Source organism: Tursiops truncatus, chromosome 3, assembly GCF_011762595.2.
Source record: "Tursiops truncatus isolate mTurTru1 chromosome 3, mTurTru1.mat.Y, whole genome shotgun sequence".
Classification (NCBI taxonomy): Eukaryota; Metazoa; Chordata; class Mammalia; order Artiodactyla; family Delphinidae; genus Tursiops; species Tursiops truncatus.
Genome location: NC_047036.1, coordinates 166,000,074 through 166,016,525, shown reverse-complemented (window position 1 = coordinate 166,016,525; position 16,452 = coordinate 166,000,074). Strand labels below are relative to the sequence as shown.

At 46.1% G+C, this 16,452-nt stretch overlaps 1 protein-coding gene across 5 annotated transcripts in view; it reads right to left on the bottom strand.

The window, feature by feature from the left end:
- The window catches only part of INSR (insulin receptor), a 130,587-nt gene that overhangs the window by 37,970 nt on the left and 76,165 nt on the right, over positions 1–16,452 (bottom strand). For all 5 annotated transcript variants that reach the window (XM_033854513.2, XM_033854512.2, XM_033854515.2 and 2 more), the window contains exons 3-9: positions 14,750–15,071; positions 8,032–8,180; positions 7,246–7,390; positions 5,876–6,090; positions 4,784–4,910; positions 3,395–3,645; positions 1,222–1,389 (exon numbers count right to left, since the gene is read on the bottom strand). In XM_033854513.2, coding sequence (XP_033710404.1) covers positions 1,222–1,389; positions 3,395–3,645; positions 4,784–4,910; positions 5,876–6,090; positions 7,246–7,390; positions 8,032–8,180; positions 14,750–15,071 — 1,377 coding nt within the window. The remainder of the gene's footprint in view (positions 1–1,221; positions 1,390–3,394; positions 3,646–4,783; positions 4,911–5,875; positions 6,091–7,245; positions 7,391–8,031; positions 8,181–14,749; positions 15,072–16,452) is intronic.

The following is a 16,452-nucleotide window of genomic DNA, read 5'->3' as shown; positions in this document are numbered from 1 at the left end:
GTTACTATTGTAATTGGGGAATTTTTTTTTAGCAATAAAGTATTCTTTAATTAAGGTATGTGCATTGTTTGGGTTGTTATTTTTTTTAGTCTCGATTTCTTCTTTGTTAAATTTTTATTGAAAGAGTTGATTTACAATGTTGTGTTAGTTTCAGGTGTACAGCAAACTGATTCAGTATTTTCTTTTCAGATTCTTTTCCATTATAGGTTATTACAAGATACTGAGTGTAGTTCCCTGTGCTATACACTAGGTCCTTGTTGGTTACGTTACCTATTTTATATACAGCAGCATGTATATTTTTAATCATTTTTTAATTGGTGTATAATTGCTTTACAATGTTGTGTTAGCTTCCGCTGTACAATTAAGTGAATCAGCTCTAGGTATATCTATATCCCCTCCCTCTTGGACCTCCCTCCCACCCTCCCCGCCATCCCACCCACCTAGGTCATCACAGGGCATGAGCTTCCTATGAGCTTCCTATCCTTCACAGCATGTTCCCACTAGCTATCTATTTTATGCATGGTAGCGTATATATGTCAATCTTAATCTCCCAATTTGTCCCACTCTCCGCTTCCCCTCTGTGTCCGCATGTCTGCTCTCTACGTCTACATCTCTATTCCTGCCCCGCAAATAGTTCATCTGCATCATTTTTCTAGATTCCACATATAGGCCAGAAAGAGAAATACAGTAATATGTAGATTTTAAGTATATTTTTTCTTAAACATAATGCTATCGCACACTTACAGTACAGTGCGGACATAACTTTTATAGGCACTGGAAACCAAAAGATTCACGTGACTCAATTTATTGCAATATTCACCTCCTTGCGGGAGTCTGGAACCGAACCCGCAGTATCTCTGAGGTCTGCCTGTATGCGTGTTTTCGTCAGAGATCAAATGGAGTGTGTGTACCCATATGCACATGCTGGGAAGTGGAAGGGGAGAGATGCTTCCCCAAAAGGAGAACAAAGTGGATCAGATGTTATACACACTACTATGTATAAAATAGATAACAAGAACCTACTGTATAGCACAGGGAATTCTACTCAACACTTTGTAATAGCCTATAAGGGAAAAGAATCTGAAAAAGAATATATATGTATAACGGAATCACTGCATTATACACCTGAAACTAACACAACAGTTTAAATCAACTATACTTCAATTTAAAAAAAAAAATTGAAAAAAACCCGGCCCCTCCCCCGCCTCTGCCTGCACTCACCTTTGAGGCAATAATCCAATTCATACAGTTCACCGTCTTCCTCCTGTCTCTCCCAGAATACCAAGTAGTGTGTGATGTTGCCATTGGGGTCAGAGGGAGGCTTCCACTTCAGAATAATCTGAGACGAAGAATTAGACACCGAGATGGGATCCAGGGGGACAGAAGGATCTGCCAAGGAGAAAGGAGACAGGTCCACTGTGAGGAGGAGGAGGAGGGTGCAAGCCATCGGGTGGGCATGAGGGGGAAAACCCAAGTTCGAGAAATCATGAGGATGTTCTCTGCAGTGTTATTTAACATCAGAGAAAACTGGCAACATGTGGAATGCTTGCCCAGTGAAAGCATGGGTTACAAAATTACAATCCACGGGTACCACAGACTATGTAGACTTCACGTTCCACCATTTGCAACAGACATTTATGGCAGCAGTCCCCCACCTTTTTGACACCAGGGATCAGTTTCGTTGGAGACAATTTTTCCACGGACTAGAGACGGGGATGCTTTCGGGATGATTCAAGCACATTACATTTATTGCGCACTTTATTTCTATTATCATTACATTGTAACATATCATGAAATAATTATACAACTCACCAGAATGCAGAAACAGTGGGAGCCCTGAGCTTGTTTTCCTGCAACTAGATGGTCCCATCTGGGGGTGATGGGAGACAGTGACACCCGACGTGTGTTGCTTATGTCCAGTCTACTCTGTAAGATGCAGCTTAAGTGTCACTTGCCACTCACTGAGAGAGTTTTGATAGGAGTCTGCAAGCAGTTGATTTATTATGGCCTCTGTGCAGTCAGACCTCTCTGCTAATGATAATCTGTATTTGCAGCCGCTCCCCAGCTCTAGCATCACTGCCTCAGCTCCACCTCAGATCATGAGGCATTAGATTCTCATAAGGAGCGTGCAACCCAGATCCCCGAGTGCACAGTTCAGAGTAGGGCTCATGCTCCTATGAGAATCTAATGCCACCGCTGACCTGGCAGGAGGCGGAGCTCAGGTGGTAATGCGAGGGATGGGGAGCGGCTGTAAATACAGATGAAGCTTTGCTCGCTCGCCGCTCACCTCCTGCTGTGCGGCCTGGTTCCTAACAGGCGGCAGACTGGTACCGATCTGTGGCCCAGAGGTCAGGGACCCCTGATTTACAGAGCTCCAACGACGTGCCGAGCTTTCTCTGTTCTGGGCACTGAAAAGGCGCTGGGGAAAAGGAGCATCGTGGGAATAGACAAAGCCACATCTTCTAGATAACATTAGCCCCAATTGAACCCAGTCCTGGGGCAAATTTCGGCAGTGGGATACCATTCAATCTTATCCCTGAGCTGGCAGCCCATCTAACATTCCCCCCAAAAGCACCACCTTTGGGCTCCACAAAAGCCTCCCCTCAAGAACGGAGGTGGCTGAGGGAGTCAGTGAGGGGTGGGAGTGGGGGGCTCAAGGCAGAGGACACAGTGTGTACAAAAGCCTGGAAGCTGGAAGTTTCCAGAAACTATAAGTCCTGCTGGAGGTATTGCTGGAGGATAGAGGACGAGAGGGCAGTAGTCAATAAAGTTGGGGCTGGTTCATAAAGTTTGGACTCGATCCTACGGGACAGGATTTCTCAACTACTGACTTGCGGGGGCTAGATAATGCTTTGCCGGGGGGCGCTGTCCTGTGCATGTGATATGTTGAGCAGCATCCCAGGTCCCCAACCCCGCCTCCCCAGTCATGCCAACCAAAAATATCTCCAGGTATCACCAAACGTCTCCTATCCCAGTGGTTGGAGAGGGCTTATGCTTTATGAAAATACAGCTAAATTGCTATGAAATACTCGTCAAAAAATGGAGATGGGGGAAAAGGCATAGTGATGAAACAAAAATGGCAAAAAATTGATCATTGTTGAAGCTGAGAGATGGTTACAAGGTGGCGGTGGGGGGGATCTTTTTTTTTTTTTTCCTACTTTTGTAAATATTTGAAAATTTTCCATAATGGGAAGAAGAAATGTATGTTCCCCTCTGAGGTCTTGTTGCTACTGCCTCATCTTCTGAAATGATAAACCTCAGTGCCCGGCTCTTTTAGAAGCCAATAACCATGCAAAAAAAAAAAAATGGCATTTCATATGACATCACCAGGTCAGCCTGTTAAACGCAAGACGTCTGATTCACGCACAAATTCATATCCACAAGAAATGCTTACTAGTGGCATCTGTCTGGACATAGATGATGTCGCTCTTGGCCCCGTATGTGCGGCGTTCATCAGAAAAAGTGACCAAGGTCTTGACAAAGATGGCGTACTGGGTCCAGGGCTTGAGACCACGCATTAGCCACCCGGGGTGGTTCTGTGACTTGGGGTCGTTGGACCTCATAGGCGGGTCAATATCTACCACGGTCCAGCTGTTGGAACCACAGGCATCCTGCCCATCAAACTCCGTCACGTTCTGATAAGGGCTTTCAAGACGAAATAGGAAAAGTTGATTACCATTTCTCAACTATAGCTCTAAAGACCAAAGAGATGTGGCCGGGCGAAGTCACCTCCTATAGGCTTGCACCCTGTTCACCAACAATCTTCTACCACAAGGAAAAAAGACACAGGAATAGTCAAAGAGAAAGGGACCGCTTCCCTTATGCCTCAATTTCCCAACAACAATAATAACAGTGATCAGGATGATGATACTAACTACCAGAGTTACTGATAAGATTACACAAGAGGATGTGTGTTCACTTCGCCACACACAACCTGGCACATAGTAAATTTTGAGGGATGGGGACTTCCCTCGTGGTCCAGTGGTTAAGAATCCTCCTTCCAATGCAGAGGACATGGGTTCAATCCCTGGTTGGGGAACTAAGACCCCACGTGCCGCGGGGCAACTAAGCCCACGCACTCTGCAGCCTGTGGGCCACAACTAGGGAGCCTGGGCACCGCAACTAGAGAGAATCCCACATGCCACAACTAAGACCCTATGTAGGCAAATAAATAAATAAGTAAATAAATATTTTTAAAAATATTGAGGGATGGAACAATTATTCCTATTAACACAATCACCGCTTCCATTGTCTTCCTTTAAAATTTCAGCACAGTCCTATACTCAAAACGACTAGGTGTTCTTGAAAGGCGACAGAGTTTCAGCGTGAGATGATGAATAAACTGTGGAGAGCGATGGTGATGATGGTCACACGATGTCATGAATGTACTTAATGCCACGGAGCGGTACACTTGCATGTCATTAAGATGGTCAATTTCATATATGTTTTACCACAATGCTTCAAATGTTGGAAAAAATATAAAATAGATAAAAAATAAACTTTAAGGCACCTACTAAGTAGACTAAGTGACTTTTTGTGGAGGATGTCTGGTGAGATGTACATATAAGAAGTAAAATGGAATATTGCCCAATCTGGACCTCCAAAAGAAACCTGCCTGCTTCAGTTTCTGGCTTTTGACAATAGGGAATGTTATTGACGTCATACACCATCAACTGGTGAGATCTATGATATTTATTCCACAAGTAAGGGGATAGAAGGGAACCTCAGAGGGGAGCCTCTGAGAACACATGCAACAAACACACCTCTTTATCCTTCTACTTACGCCTCTTTGTAGAAGAGCATGAATCCCAGGAGGTCTCGGAAGTCGGGGGGCCAATACGGCTCCCATTTCAGCAAGATCTTGTCATAAGACGTCCGAATGTAAGAAAATTTAAGTAATTCATTTTCACCTAGAAAGGTTAAAAAAAAAACAAAACCAGTATCAGAATTAAATAATTTATTTCAACCCAAAGCAGATGATCCCATATTTTCAAGAGTATCCACGAGAAGGAAGATGGCAACATGCTGTTCCTCTGAGAAGTCTTATTTCCACATGCCTCTCCTGTGTTCAGAGTCAAGAACAGGTCATGCGAGTTGGCCCTGACCGCAAGTCAGGTACTTGGCCAGATGTGCTCAACCAAAGAACCACGGTCGGCACCAACAGGACAAGTGGCTAATCGCTACTGGAAAAAGGGACTTTCAAGAATAGCGTTGATTCTGACACAATTCTGTCTTGCGTGTGAATCTTCATGCCCGACATGTCAGAACACGTAACTCCAGTGCAAATGGACACATGCCAAGTGGGTTTAGGGAGCATGCAGACCATCATACCTTGGAGTGTCAATTCCTTGGAATGACAATGCCTTGGAGAGAGTAATTCCCTCTGCCTAGATTGCAAGCCCTCCCTTAAGCTCTACCCCTTAAGTTCCAACCTTACTCTCTCCCTCCCCTGAATTCTCACAGCTTCTGCCATAAGGAACCAACTTCGCATGAGGGCATGATGGAAGCCTTGGCACCTCAATGCTTCAAGAGAAAACCTGTCAGAGGAGGGCAGTCAGCTGACAGTCTCCAGCTGTAGCAACTGTAGACCCTGCTGTAGCATTCAAGCCAAGGCCATATGTAAGATAAGTGACATTCATTCATTCATTCATTCAATGTTTATGTGGCATCTTCCAGTATCAGGCACTGTGTTTAATATTTGGCAAAGAGATAACATGTATACATTCTTCCTCAGTATTTCAGAGAGCCTATCACACACATAGTTGTTTTAGCTCATTGGGGGGAAGTAACACTCCCCCGGGGGCCAGTGTGGTGGGGGAGGGGGAAGGCAGCCACGTTATCTGGTCCGTGGAAGGACAAGGGCATCACCACTTACAGGACGCCTGGTCCCCATTGGTCTTCAGGGCAATGTCGTTTCTCTCCTGGCGCCCCTTGGTTCCTGAAACTTCCTCCATCTTGTGAATTTCTGACAAGCAGAGTTTGGGATTATAGTGGAAGAAGAGTTTCCCCTGAGTGATGGTGAGGTTGTGTTTGCTCCAGTCCCACAGCTGCCTTAGGTTCTGGTTGTCCAAGGCATAGAAAGAGTAGTTCCTATGGAAACACACACATGCCTAATCATTCATCAGCTTGTCGTCTCCAACTCCAAGATGGCGGGGCCATGGCTGGAGTTGACCTTGTTCAGTGCTCCGTCCCCAGTCCTAACCACTTGCTTGACACATACTCATTACATGTTGAAAGGAGGGTTAGATGGACACGGGAAGTTGAGGAAGTCTTCAGGGCCAGGAAGGTATGTGAGATCAGTCTTGTGGGGGAGGAGGGTAAGACTGTGATGGATTGAGATATGGGTTTTGAAAAGGGGAAAGACTGAAGACACAGAGGCACGTGAACTGGGCCCAGGGAAGAGCAAAATAGCCTGTTCTGGCCAACAGGTGACAGGCAAGACCAAAGAGATGCCATGGGCCAAACCCTCTAGTATACTGCATGCCAGACCGAGACCAAGAATATGTGACCTTCCTTGGTAGGCAGAGGGGGACCACTGAAGGTTTTATAACAACTCAGTAACCCAATTAGACCTGTGCCTTAGAACTAGGAGTGGGCCACCAGTACATAATGAATGGGAAAAGGGCAGCACCTAGATCTGTGTTATCCAACACTGAAACCACCAGCCACATCTGGCTATTAAGTACCTGAAATTTGGCCATTCTGAACTGTACCAGAAGTAAAAAACCACAGATTTCAATGACTTTGCATTAAAAAAAAAAAAAGGATATAAAAGATCTTCTTTATAATTTTTTGTATTGAGTCCATGTCAAAATAACAGCTTCAATGTAATGGGTTCAGTAAAATACATTATTAAAATTCATTTCACCTATGTCTTTTAAAGTGTTTTAAATGTGGCTACTAGCACATTTAAAGTCTCATATGTGACCTGTATTATATTTCTGTTGGATGGCCCTGGTAGTTCTAGAACCAGCAAGAAAGTCATTGGAACGATCCAAATGAAAGGTGTGAGCTTCGGCAAAAAGATAGTTTTATGGCGAAATAATATTCCACTGTATATATATATATGTACACACACACACACACACACACACACACACACACATACACCACATTTCCTTTATCCATGCAACCATCAGTGGACACTTAAGTTGTTTTCATGTCTCGGCAAAAAAACCTAAGTTTCTCTACAATAACTCACAAACTTCCTAATGAGCCCACAGATACAGCAGCAGGCCCACATACCCGATTTCCAAGGTCTCCCCTCGAATCAGACGTAACTTCCGGAAGAAGGAAAGTGACACGAGGGCATAAGATCGGCGGATTTTCAGATACCCTGAAATTTCTTCAATGAGTCCAAGGTTGGCCTCTAGCTCAGCTGCCAGGTTGTCTAAGGAAAGGAGAGAATGAATATCCAGTGGGCTTCTACCAAAATATTTTAACCTTTCCAGAATTCCCCATAGTGAAGAGTTAACCTACAGGCTGAAAATGATTTTCACGAGCCCTGCTCAACATACATCTACAAGGCAGAGTAGTTATGACAGAGATTGTCCTGCCTGCAGATCTGAATATATTTATTATATTAAGATGCCAACCCTTGCTCCCTCCATCACCCTGCTTTGCTTGCCTTCATAGCATGAACCACTGCCTGGGTTTACATTATACGTTAATTTGTTTATTTGCAATATGCACCACGCACGGACTTTGCCTTGTTCACTGTGATATTCAATAAATGTTCGCTGAATAAATAAACAGAGAAATGCCTTTTTGCCTGTGACAGAATTTCTGGAGACATGGTCCCCAGACCTGCAAAAGAGGGCATGTTGCCTGCTTGTTAAAAATGCAAATTCCTGATGTCCCAACTCCCAGCTTTGAAAATCAGAATCTCGGGGGGGAGTGAGGCCAGGACTGAGCTGTGAACTCCAGGTTTGGAAACAGATTCCCTGCTTGAGTCTCTGGACTGTTTTCCTTCTGTGCTCGCAGGGAGAGTGGATCCCGGCAGACAGCAACCCCTCCCCCTAGAGCACTCACTGCCCCCTCGAATGTTGATGATTAAGCTTCCGTTGATGATGGTGCAGCCTCGGAGCTCCTGGGCAGATGTCACTGAGTCAATGGTCTTCTCGCCTTCCAGGAGGTGGCACACCTTGGGACAGGGGCCCAGGCATGGAGTACACATCAAGCTGCAGAAAGAGTGGAGAGAGAGAGAGGTCAGGGCACACAGGACCACACACACACACACACACACGCACACACAGCAGTGTGTTGCACAGGGTCCCAAGTGACCATAAGGCAGGATGCTTTACCCACAGAGCTGGTGACGTTGGGGACCGGAGAATTCTCTGTTGTGGGAGGCTGTCCAAACATGGTCCCCTGGGGGATGGAAGGGCAAATCACCCCCAGGTAAGAACAACTGCCTAAAGTGATAGGTTTAGGGTGTTTCTCCCGGGGGGCAGGTCCTACAGCATTACCCCAAGGTCAGGAGACTCATGCTTTTACTCCAAAATGATGGGGCTCCTGCCTTACCCCAAAGCGAGAGGATTCACACTGTACCCCATGGAGAACCACCTTCTACCCTGTGGAGACCGGACTCATGCCATTACATGGAACTGATGGGACTCCCGGCATTACCATGGTGACGGCAATGATGCAGAGCTGATGGGCCTTACGTAGGACTCATTTTGCCGCTATTCGAAAGTGGCTGAGCTGCTACTGCTACCCCAACTGGTGGAACTTAGGCTGCTGCTGCAAGGTGATGGGATGTTTGCTGTTCTGTGTGGGGTCTGACGTGACCAAACAACTATATAGGACGTGACTCCGCAACCTATGGGCTACAGCACAACCTCACATTTGATAGTGGGTAACTGGAGGCAGACTTTGGCTTTGCCTTCCTGCAGCCTGATGTCCTCAAATTTATAGCCCCCAGGAGTCCTCTGGGAATCAGCCCTCCCCTACGCAGTGCCTCTGAGGTCAGTTCTTGGCTGGTACAGCCCTCCTACGTCCAAGCAGGACACAGGACCCAGGGCAGCCTGAGCACAATCTTCCATCCCGCTGGGAATTCAGAGGTGGGCACACCCCCAAGCCAACCCAGTGAGGGTTTTGCTAGAACTTTCTGGAAGGAAAAATTGTCTTCCTTCTGCAGTATCTAAGAGGGTACAGCTATATTGCTAGCATGGAGCAAGGGACAAGGGAGAGGCTGCTGCCTGAGACCAAAACTAACAGAGACAGAAATAAAGCTGGGGGTGGAAAGAAACTGATCATATACATCCCTTGAGCTCCTGGATACAGCTGTACCTAAAGCGATTCCCTGAACTTTTTGGTTACAGTCATCAGTAAACTCCTTTCATCTTGCTTGAGCCAGTTTGAATTGGGGTTCTGTCGTATGAAACATCAAGATTCCCAACTGTTACATTCTCAAGGTCTGTGTCCTCATCTGTGAAACGGAGGCAATCTTCACGGGGCAGGTAGTGATAAGGACTGAATGATATATACCACCTAAAGCACTCGGCACATAGAAACTAAAAAGCGTTGGTCCATTGCTATGATGATCACTTTTTATTAGTGGTATCATTGTTGCTACTGTTGTAAATAACAACAGTAATTGTTGTTACCACACCCTTGCATATTCGATTCTTCAGAAAGATCTTGGTCACGGGTGACCACCTAGAGGGGTGGGATAGGGAGGGTGGGAGGGAGATGCAAGAGGGAGGAGATATGGGGATATATGTATATGTATAGCTGATTCACTTTGTTATACAGCAGAAACTAACACACCATTGTAAAGCAATTATATTCCAATAAAGATGTTTAAAAAAAAAAAGAAAGAAAATTGAAAGAACAGAAAAAAAAAAAAAAGAACACATCTGGTCTTTGTCCCAGGTCCTGGTGCAGAGCTTCAAAAGCCCTTGGAATTTCCTGAGTTATAGGAAGATCTTTGTTGTGCTAATGAGGTGACTTGTAGGGGCTGGTCACCAGAAAGACCAAATATGTGATTTGGAGGGTTGCATCAACCACTTGACCTCCAGAGAGAGAAGGGGGGCTGGAGATGGAGTTCAAACCCACGGCCAATGATTCAACCCATCACACCTATGTAGTACAACCCAGAGGAAAACTCTGGACACCAACTCAGTCCATTTTTCTGGCTGGTGAACACACAGCTATGCTGGAAGGGTGATATCTCTGATTCCACGACGGGATAGGAGCCCTGCGTCTGGAACTCTCCCAGCCTCAGTGCATCCATAATAAGGCTGTAATTGCAATTGTAAGCCTGACATGAAGCTTTCTGACTGCTGAGGCATCTGTTTCAAAAGACATCTGTCAGGCTTCACTGGTGGCGCAGTGGTTGAGAGTCCGCCTGCCGATGCAGGGGACACGGGTTCGTGCCCTGGTCCGGGAAGATCCCACGTGCCGCGGAGCGGCTGGGCCCGTGAGCCATGGCCACTGAGCCTGCGCGTCTGGAGCCTGTGCTCCGCAACGGGAGAGGCCACAACAGTGAGAGGCCCACATACCGCAAAAAAAAAAAGACATCTGTCTTGAGTAAATGTAACACCGGGTCTATGACCCAGCCACTAGCAAAACAACCAGATAAGGAATTAGGCTGCCCCCACCCATGAAGGGGGCTCTTTCAGAAAGCCGTGGGGAACCTAGATAACTGACCACTTGACTGACCCTGCTTCCCCCTTCCTGTGCCCTAATTCCTGCTCTTAAGCTTTAAATTCACCATAGAGTGAACCCATAAAACCCTAGACACCCCACCCTCAGACCCTAATAAAAGCAAACCCCCCCAAGGATTCCTCTCTCTCTCTCCCTTCCTCCCTCCCACTCTTTTTCTCCCCTCTCTCCCTCTCCCCACCCCTGCTCCCCATGACTCTACTGTGTGGCCCTCCAGGACCTGTGAGTAACAAATCTTGTTCTTTGAGGTTCCCTGATGGTTTCTCACTGAAGTGCATCCTGGGATCATAATAGGAACCTCAGAGCTGGCCCAGCCATAAATAGGGGCCCCAAAGGGAGAGCGTCTGTAGAGCTCGCTATGAGTGATGCATGCCCAGGTAAGCACTGCAAGCATCCCTAACCCAAGGTGCTACCATCAATAGGCTTGGACCAACATAATAGTATAGACTTTTTTTTTTTTTCAGCTCTGTGAGTTGTCCTAGCAAATTATGGAACCCAGGGGGTTTGTGGGAGCCTCAAAATTTATAGCCAGCCAATCAGAAGTGTGGGTGACCTGGGGACTCCCAAATTGTGGCTGGCATGTGAAGTAAAGTTGGTCTGATGGAGAACCAAGGCTTTAACCTGTGGGTCTGATGCCAAGCCAGGTGGTTGAGGTTGAGCTCTATTGCAGTACACCCAGTTGGTGTCAGAGCAGCTGGGGTGGAAACAGAATAATGACCAAACGTTTGGGTTCTTTTGTTGGTTCTACAAATATTCACTGAGCATTTATCATGGGATAGATGATGCTCTAAGCCAAAGGCAAGCAAACTACAGCCCACAGGCCAACTCCAGCTGGCCACTGCTTGTGGTAAATAGAGCTATATTGTCAATATAGCTATATAGTCAAACCACAACCACTGGTTTGACTATCATAAATAGTAAATAGTAAATAGACTATCATAAATAGTAAATAGTAAATAGAGCTATATTGTCAATATAGCTATATAGTCAAACCACAACCACTGGTTTGACTATCATCAATGGCTGCTATCACTCTATGAGGCCAGAGTAGAGTAGCTGCAACCGTCCAGACCTCAGAGCTGAAAATATTTACTCTCTGGCCCTTTGCCAATGGCAGTTATAAACCACAGGCGCACAGAAGTGAACAAACAACCTACTTTCCCTGTGGGAAATCCACACGTTCTTTCCAGCCCTTCCCACCAAGAAGTGGAGTCTGCCTTCTCATCCATGGAATCTGGGCTTGGCCATATGAATTGCTTTGGCCAATGGGAGGTTAGCAAATGTGATACAGCAGTGGCTTAAGAAGTACTTACCCAGTAAAGCATGCCCTTCCTGGCTACACACGGAGAGAGGTCCCAACTGCCCATGCAGGATATGAGAGGTTAGCTTGTACCATCTCATCAGAGCTCACCCAGCCCTCCAGTCAATGCACAGACTCCTTAGAAATCATACATGAGTGTTGTTTTAAGTCACTAAGTGCTGGGGTGGTTTGTTACACAGCATAAGCTAGCTGATACACTTGTGAAGCGTATGGTCTCGTTGGGGAAGATTAATAAATTGACAATTAAAATATCAGCTAGTGGTAAATAGCATGAAAAGTGTTAAAATGGAGTGTTGTGCCCAAGAGCAACCAGATGGCTAGTTCAGAAAGAAGGTCATACAGGGAAGGAGTCTCAAAAGAAGTGACGTTTAAGCCTGTGACCTGGATGACAAGGAGAAACCAGCCATGCGAAGATCAAGAGGCAGAGAATTCTCCACACCCTTAACATGCACCCCAAATATCTAATCCTCCTCATCTCACTAAAGAGCACCCCACCAGGTATCTGGGAACGACCATAGATGGTGACGCCTCTTAATGAACCCACATGGGTTCCCAGACCTCTGCTCTAATAATATCAAGAACTACTTCCCAGGGACTTCCCTGGCGGTCCAGTGGTCGGGACTCCATGCTCCCAGCGCAGGGGGTCTGGGTTTGATCCCTCGTCAAGGAACTAGATCCCGCATGATGCAACTAGAAGAGCCGCATGCCACAGCGAAGATCCCGTGTGCCGCAACTGAAGGATCCCGCATGCCACAACTAAGACCCAGTGCAGCCAAATAAGTAAATAAATAAATACATATTAAAAGAAAAAAAAAAGAACTAGTTCCCAGATAAGCCAAAAGAATGGAAGAAAACATATCTGGCCCTTTTTAATAACAAACCACATTAGAAAACACGACAGCACCGAAGTCTTTCACAAAATAAAATAAAAGCTTCAGAAGGAAAACAAAAATTTTTTTAACCTACAAAGTAAAATACTGCCATGATGGGTCATAATTAACATCCCTCACTATCCCCTCTTTCACTCAGTAAACGTCCCAAGCATCACAGGACAAGCTGTCAATTTCCTGGGGCTTCAATCCTGGGGCCACCGGCATCAGCAAAACATCAAAGGAAGCTGTTCTATTTTTCAGATCTTTGTTATGATCCAAAAAAAAAAAAAAAAACAAAAACTTTAAAGCCAACGTCTTTTAGTGGAAGATGTTAATATCCATGCTTTATCTCAAACGTGAAAAAAAAAAAACAAATAAATCAAGAGGAATATGATAATTTTCCCAATCTTACTGATAAACTGGCCCCAAAGAAGAAAAAATAGCTCTGTCTGGCATGCAAAGGTGATTTATAGAAGCCTATTTTTGGTCAACAAAGCCACTTGATAGGTTTTATCAAAAATGAGTAAAACAAAACATACTGTACTTGCAGGTTTCACAAACACTCAAAGAGAGGCTCCTAGGAACCGGAATAAAGATTGTTTTCCTTCCCACCCTCCCCACTCAGGGAAATAAAATTTCCCACCAGAACCTGCTCACTTGGCTCATTTTCAAGTCTGAAGAGGAAGGTTTTTTACGTATGCAGGTCAGCTCAAGGCCCTTAGACGTACGTCTGTTTCTGATCTGTTTTTGGGTTGTTTTGTGGGTTGGTTTGTTTTTTTCAGACCCTCAACATAAAAATCAGGAAACAGATTTGTAAAACTCAGTTACAGCCCTGAGACACCAAAATAGCTCATCTGAGACGCTAACAGCATGAACAAAAAGTCTGAGATGTGGGTAGGAAATCTGACTCACCGTCGGGGAGAGAAAACCTTGCTTTTTCTCACCTAAATAGTAGGAAATGGTTTGATGGCATTGTCCTTCAAAAGACAACAAAGCCTTGAGAACAATCTAGAATTGAGTCCCTCTTCCTGGCACTCCAGGTTAATCTCAGGACACCACCCAGATCCAGCTTGGAGAAAACATTGAAAACATCTGAGTTCTGATCTTGATTGTGAGAGTCAGGCAGCTACATCAGTGGGAACAATCGGACCATCTCAAGGGCTGTATACAAAACCAAAGCTTCTATTTTCTTTTTTTTTTTAAATTGTATTTATTTGTTGTTTCTGGCTGCGTTGGGTCTTTGTTGCCGCACACGGGCTTTTCTCTGGTTGCGGTGAGCGGGCGCTACTCTTCGTTGTGGTGCGCGGGCTTCTCTTTGCGGTGGCTTCTCTTGCTGCGGAGCACGGGCTCTAGGCACACGGGCTTCAGTAACTGTGGCACGCGGGCTTCAGTAGTTGTGGCTCGCGGGCTCAGTAGTGGTGGCTCACGGGCTCTAGAGCGCAGGCTCAGTAGGTGTGGCGCACGGGCTTAGCTGCTCCGTGGCCTGTGGGATCTTCCCGGACCAGGGCTTGAACCCGTGTCCCCTGCATTGGCAGGTGGATTCTCAACCACTGCGCCACCAGGGAAGCCCAAGACTTCTATTTTCAATGCTAAGCATAGAAAGCTTTACATTTTCGGTATGCAAGATGCAGAAAATATTTACCCTCTGGCCCTTTGCAAGAGAAAGTTTGTTGACTCCTGTTCCAAAGGCCAGCACCAAAACCAGGAAGCAGGGATGGCATCCGAGAGACCCACGCGTGTCACTAATCACCAGTAGCTTCCTCACTCACAGTCAATTAACTCTAGTTTTCCACACAGTTTTAATAGGCAGCATCACCAACACCAACCCCATGCCCCTTCCCCTCTTTACCACCTGCCCCCAACCCCGGAACCCGTACCCAGGACTCACTTGCTGGAATTCATCGTGTACCCGGAGGGGCACTCAGGGATGCACTTGTTATTGTGAATGACATACTGGTGGCAGCCCTGCCTCCGAGAGTTCTTGCATTTGTTGTGCAGGTCCTGGCAGAAGCTGAAGTTCACACAGCGCCAGTCTTGGAAGTGGTAGTAGGGGGGCGGGCAGGTCTCCACACACCTGCCATCCAGGTAGAAGTTGCGACAGGCCACACACTTGGTGGGGTCGTCAGGCTCAGAGCAGTTGCCCAAGCACTCACTGTGGCAACAGAGACCCTCAGCGGTGCAGCCGTGAGACTTACAGATGGTCGGACACACTGGAGAGAGAAAGAAAACAGCTGGTCAGTGGCTTTGCCCAATTCCTGTCTGCACGACAGCGAATCTGGATGAGGAAGTGCAAGCCAAACAAAATAGTAACAGTAACAGCTCACTTCTGCAGCACTTGCTACGTACCAGGCACAACTATTAACTCATTTCAGCCCCCAAGCCAGTGACGTGCTTGTAGACGCTTAACAGCTTCTCCAGGGAGCGGGGCAGAGATGCTCTGCTTTGTAGCGTTTGCCAATTTCCATGGTGTAAATACTCCCACTACGGTTCCTTTCAAGCTACCCCACCTAGAGTTACTGAACGTGGAGCCAGTAAGAGATACACAGTATCACAGCATTAAATAGCACATCTATGGTATAGATGCAATAGTAGCAAATAACCTCAAAAGCATAAATCGTAGGAAAATGTAGTGAGATGATTAGGAAGTGGTGAGTTTGGAGTATTTATTACCTTTGTTTTAAACATAATTTGTTTAATTGTAAGTTGATATCATTTAAATTTTAACAACAGCTTGTTGAAGAACCAGATTTCCTGAAAATTACACAATTGGCTTTAGCAAGCCAGCTCCAGCACGCAGCTGCAGGACTGGTGTAAATAGATATATCTGGGGCTTCCCTGGTGGCGCAGTGGTTTAGAATCCGCCTGCCAATGCAGGGGACACGGGTTTGAGCCCTGGTCCGGGAAGATTCCACATGCCGCGGAGTAACTAAGCCCGTGCGCCACAATTACTGAGCCCACATGCCTAGAGCCCGTGCTCCACAACAAGAGAAGCTGTGACAATGAGAAAACTGCGCACCGCAATGAAGAGTAGCCCTGGCTCACCGCAACTAGAGAAAGCCCACGCACAGCAATGAAGACCCGATGCAGCCAAAAATAAATTAATTAATTAAAAAAAAATTTTTTTAAGATAAGAACTCTTTAAAATAAATAAATAGATAATGATCTCCATTTTACAAATGGGGAAACTGAGGCACAAGGTGGTTAAGCAAATGGCCCAAAGGTCATTCATTGCTTCAACACACATTTGCTTGCACTGATCTAGATATTACAGCTGCTGCAGGAACATGGTGGCCACAGACCCTGCCTTTGGGACCACATGGTCCGATGGAGGAGACATATTCATTATTTAAAAGTATAACTGCATAAACAGCAGGCACCGTGCTGGAAGTAAGGAGGTGGCATTTCTGCTGTGACCTGCGGGAGATCATGAACGGGAAAGGAGGGGGCCCTGCGGATGGCGGGCAGAGGCTGTGCGTGGATTTTGCGGCTGGAGTTTCTTATTTGATGCAACCGAACATGTCCACTGAAGGCTGGACTCTTCCCTGGCTTCCTGCAGCAGCTTGGAACACATCCCCTCTCTCCCGATGTCTC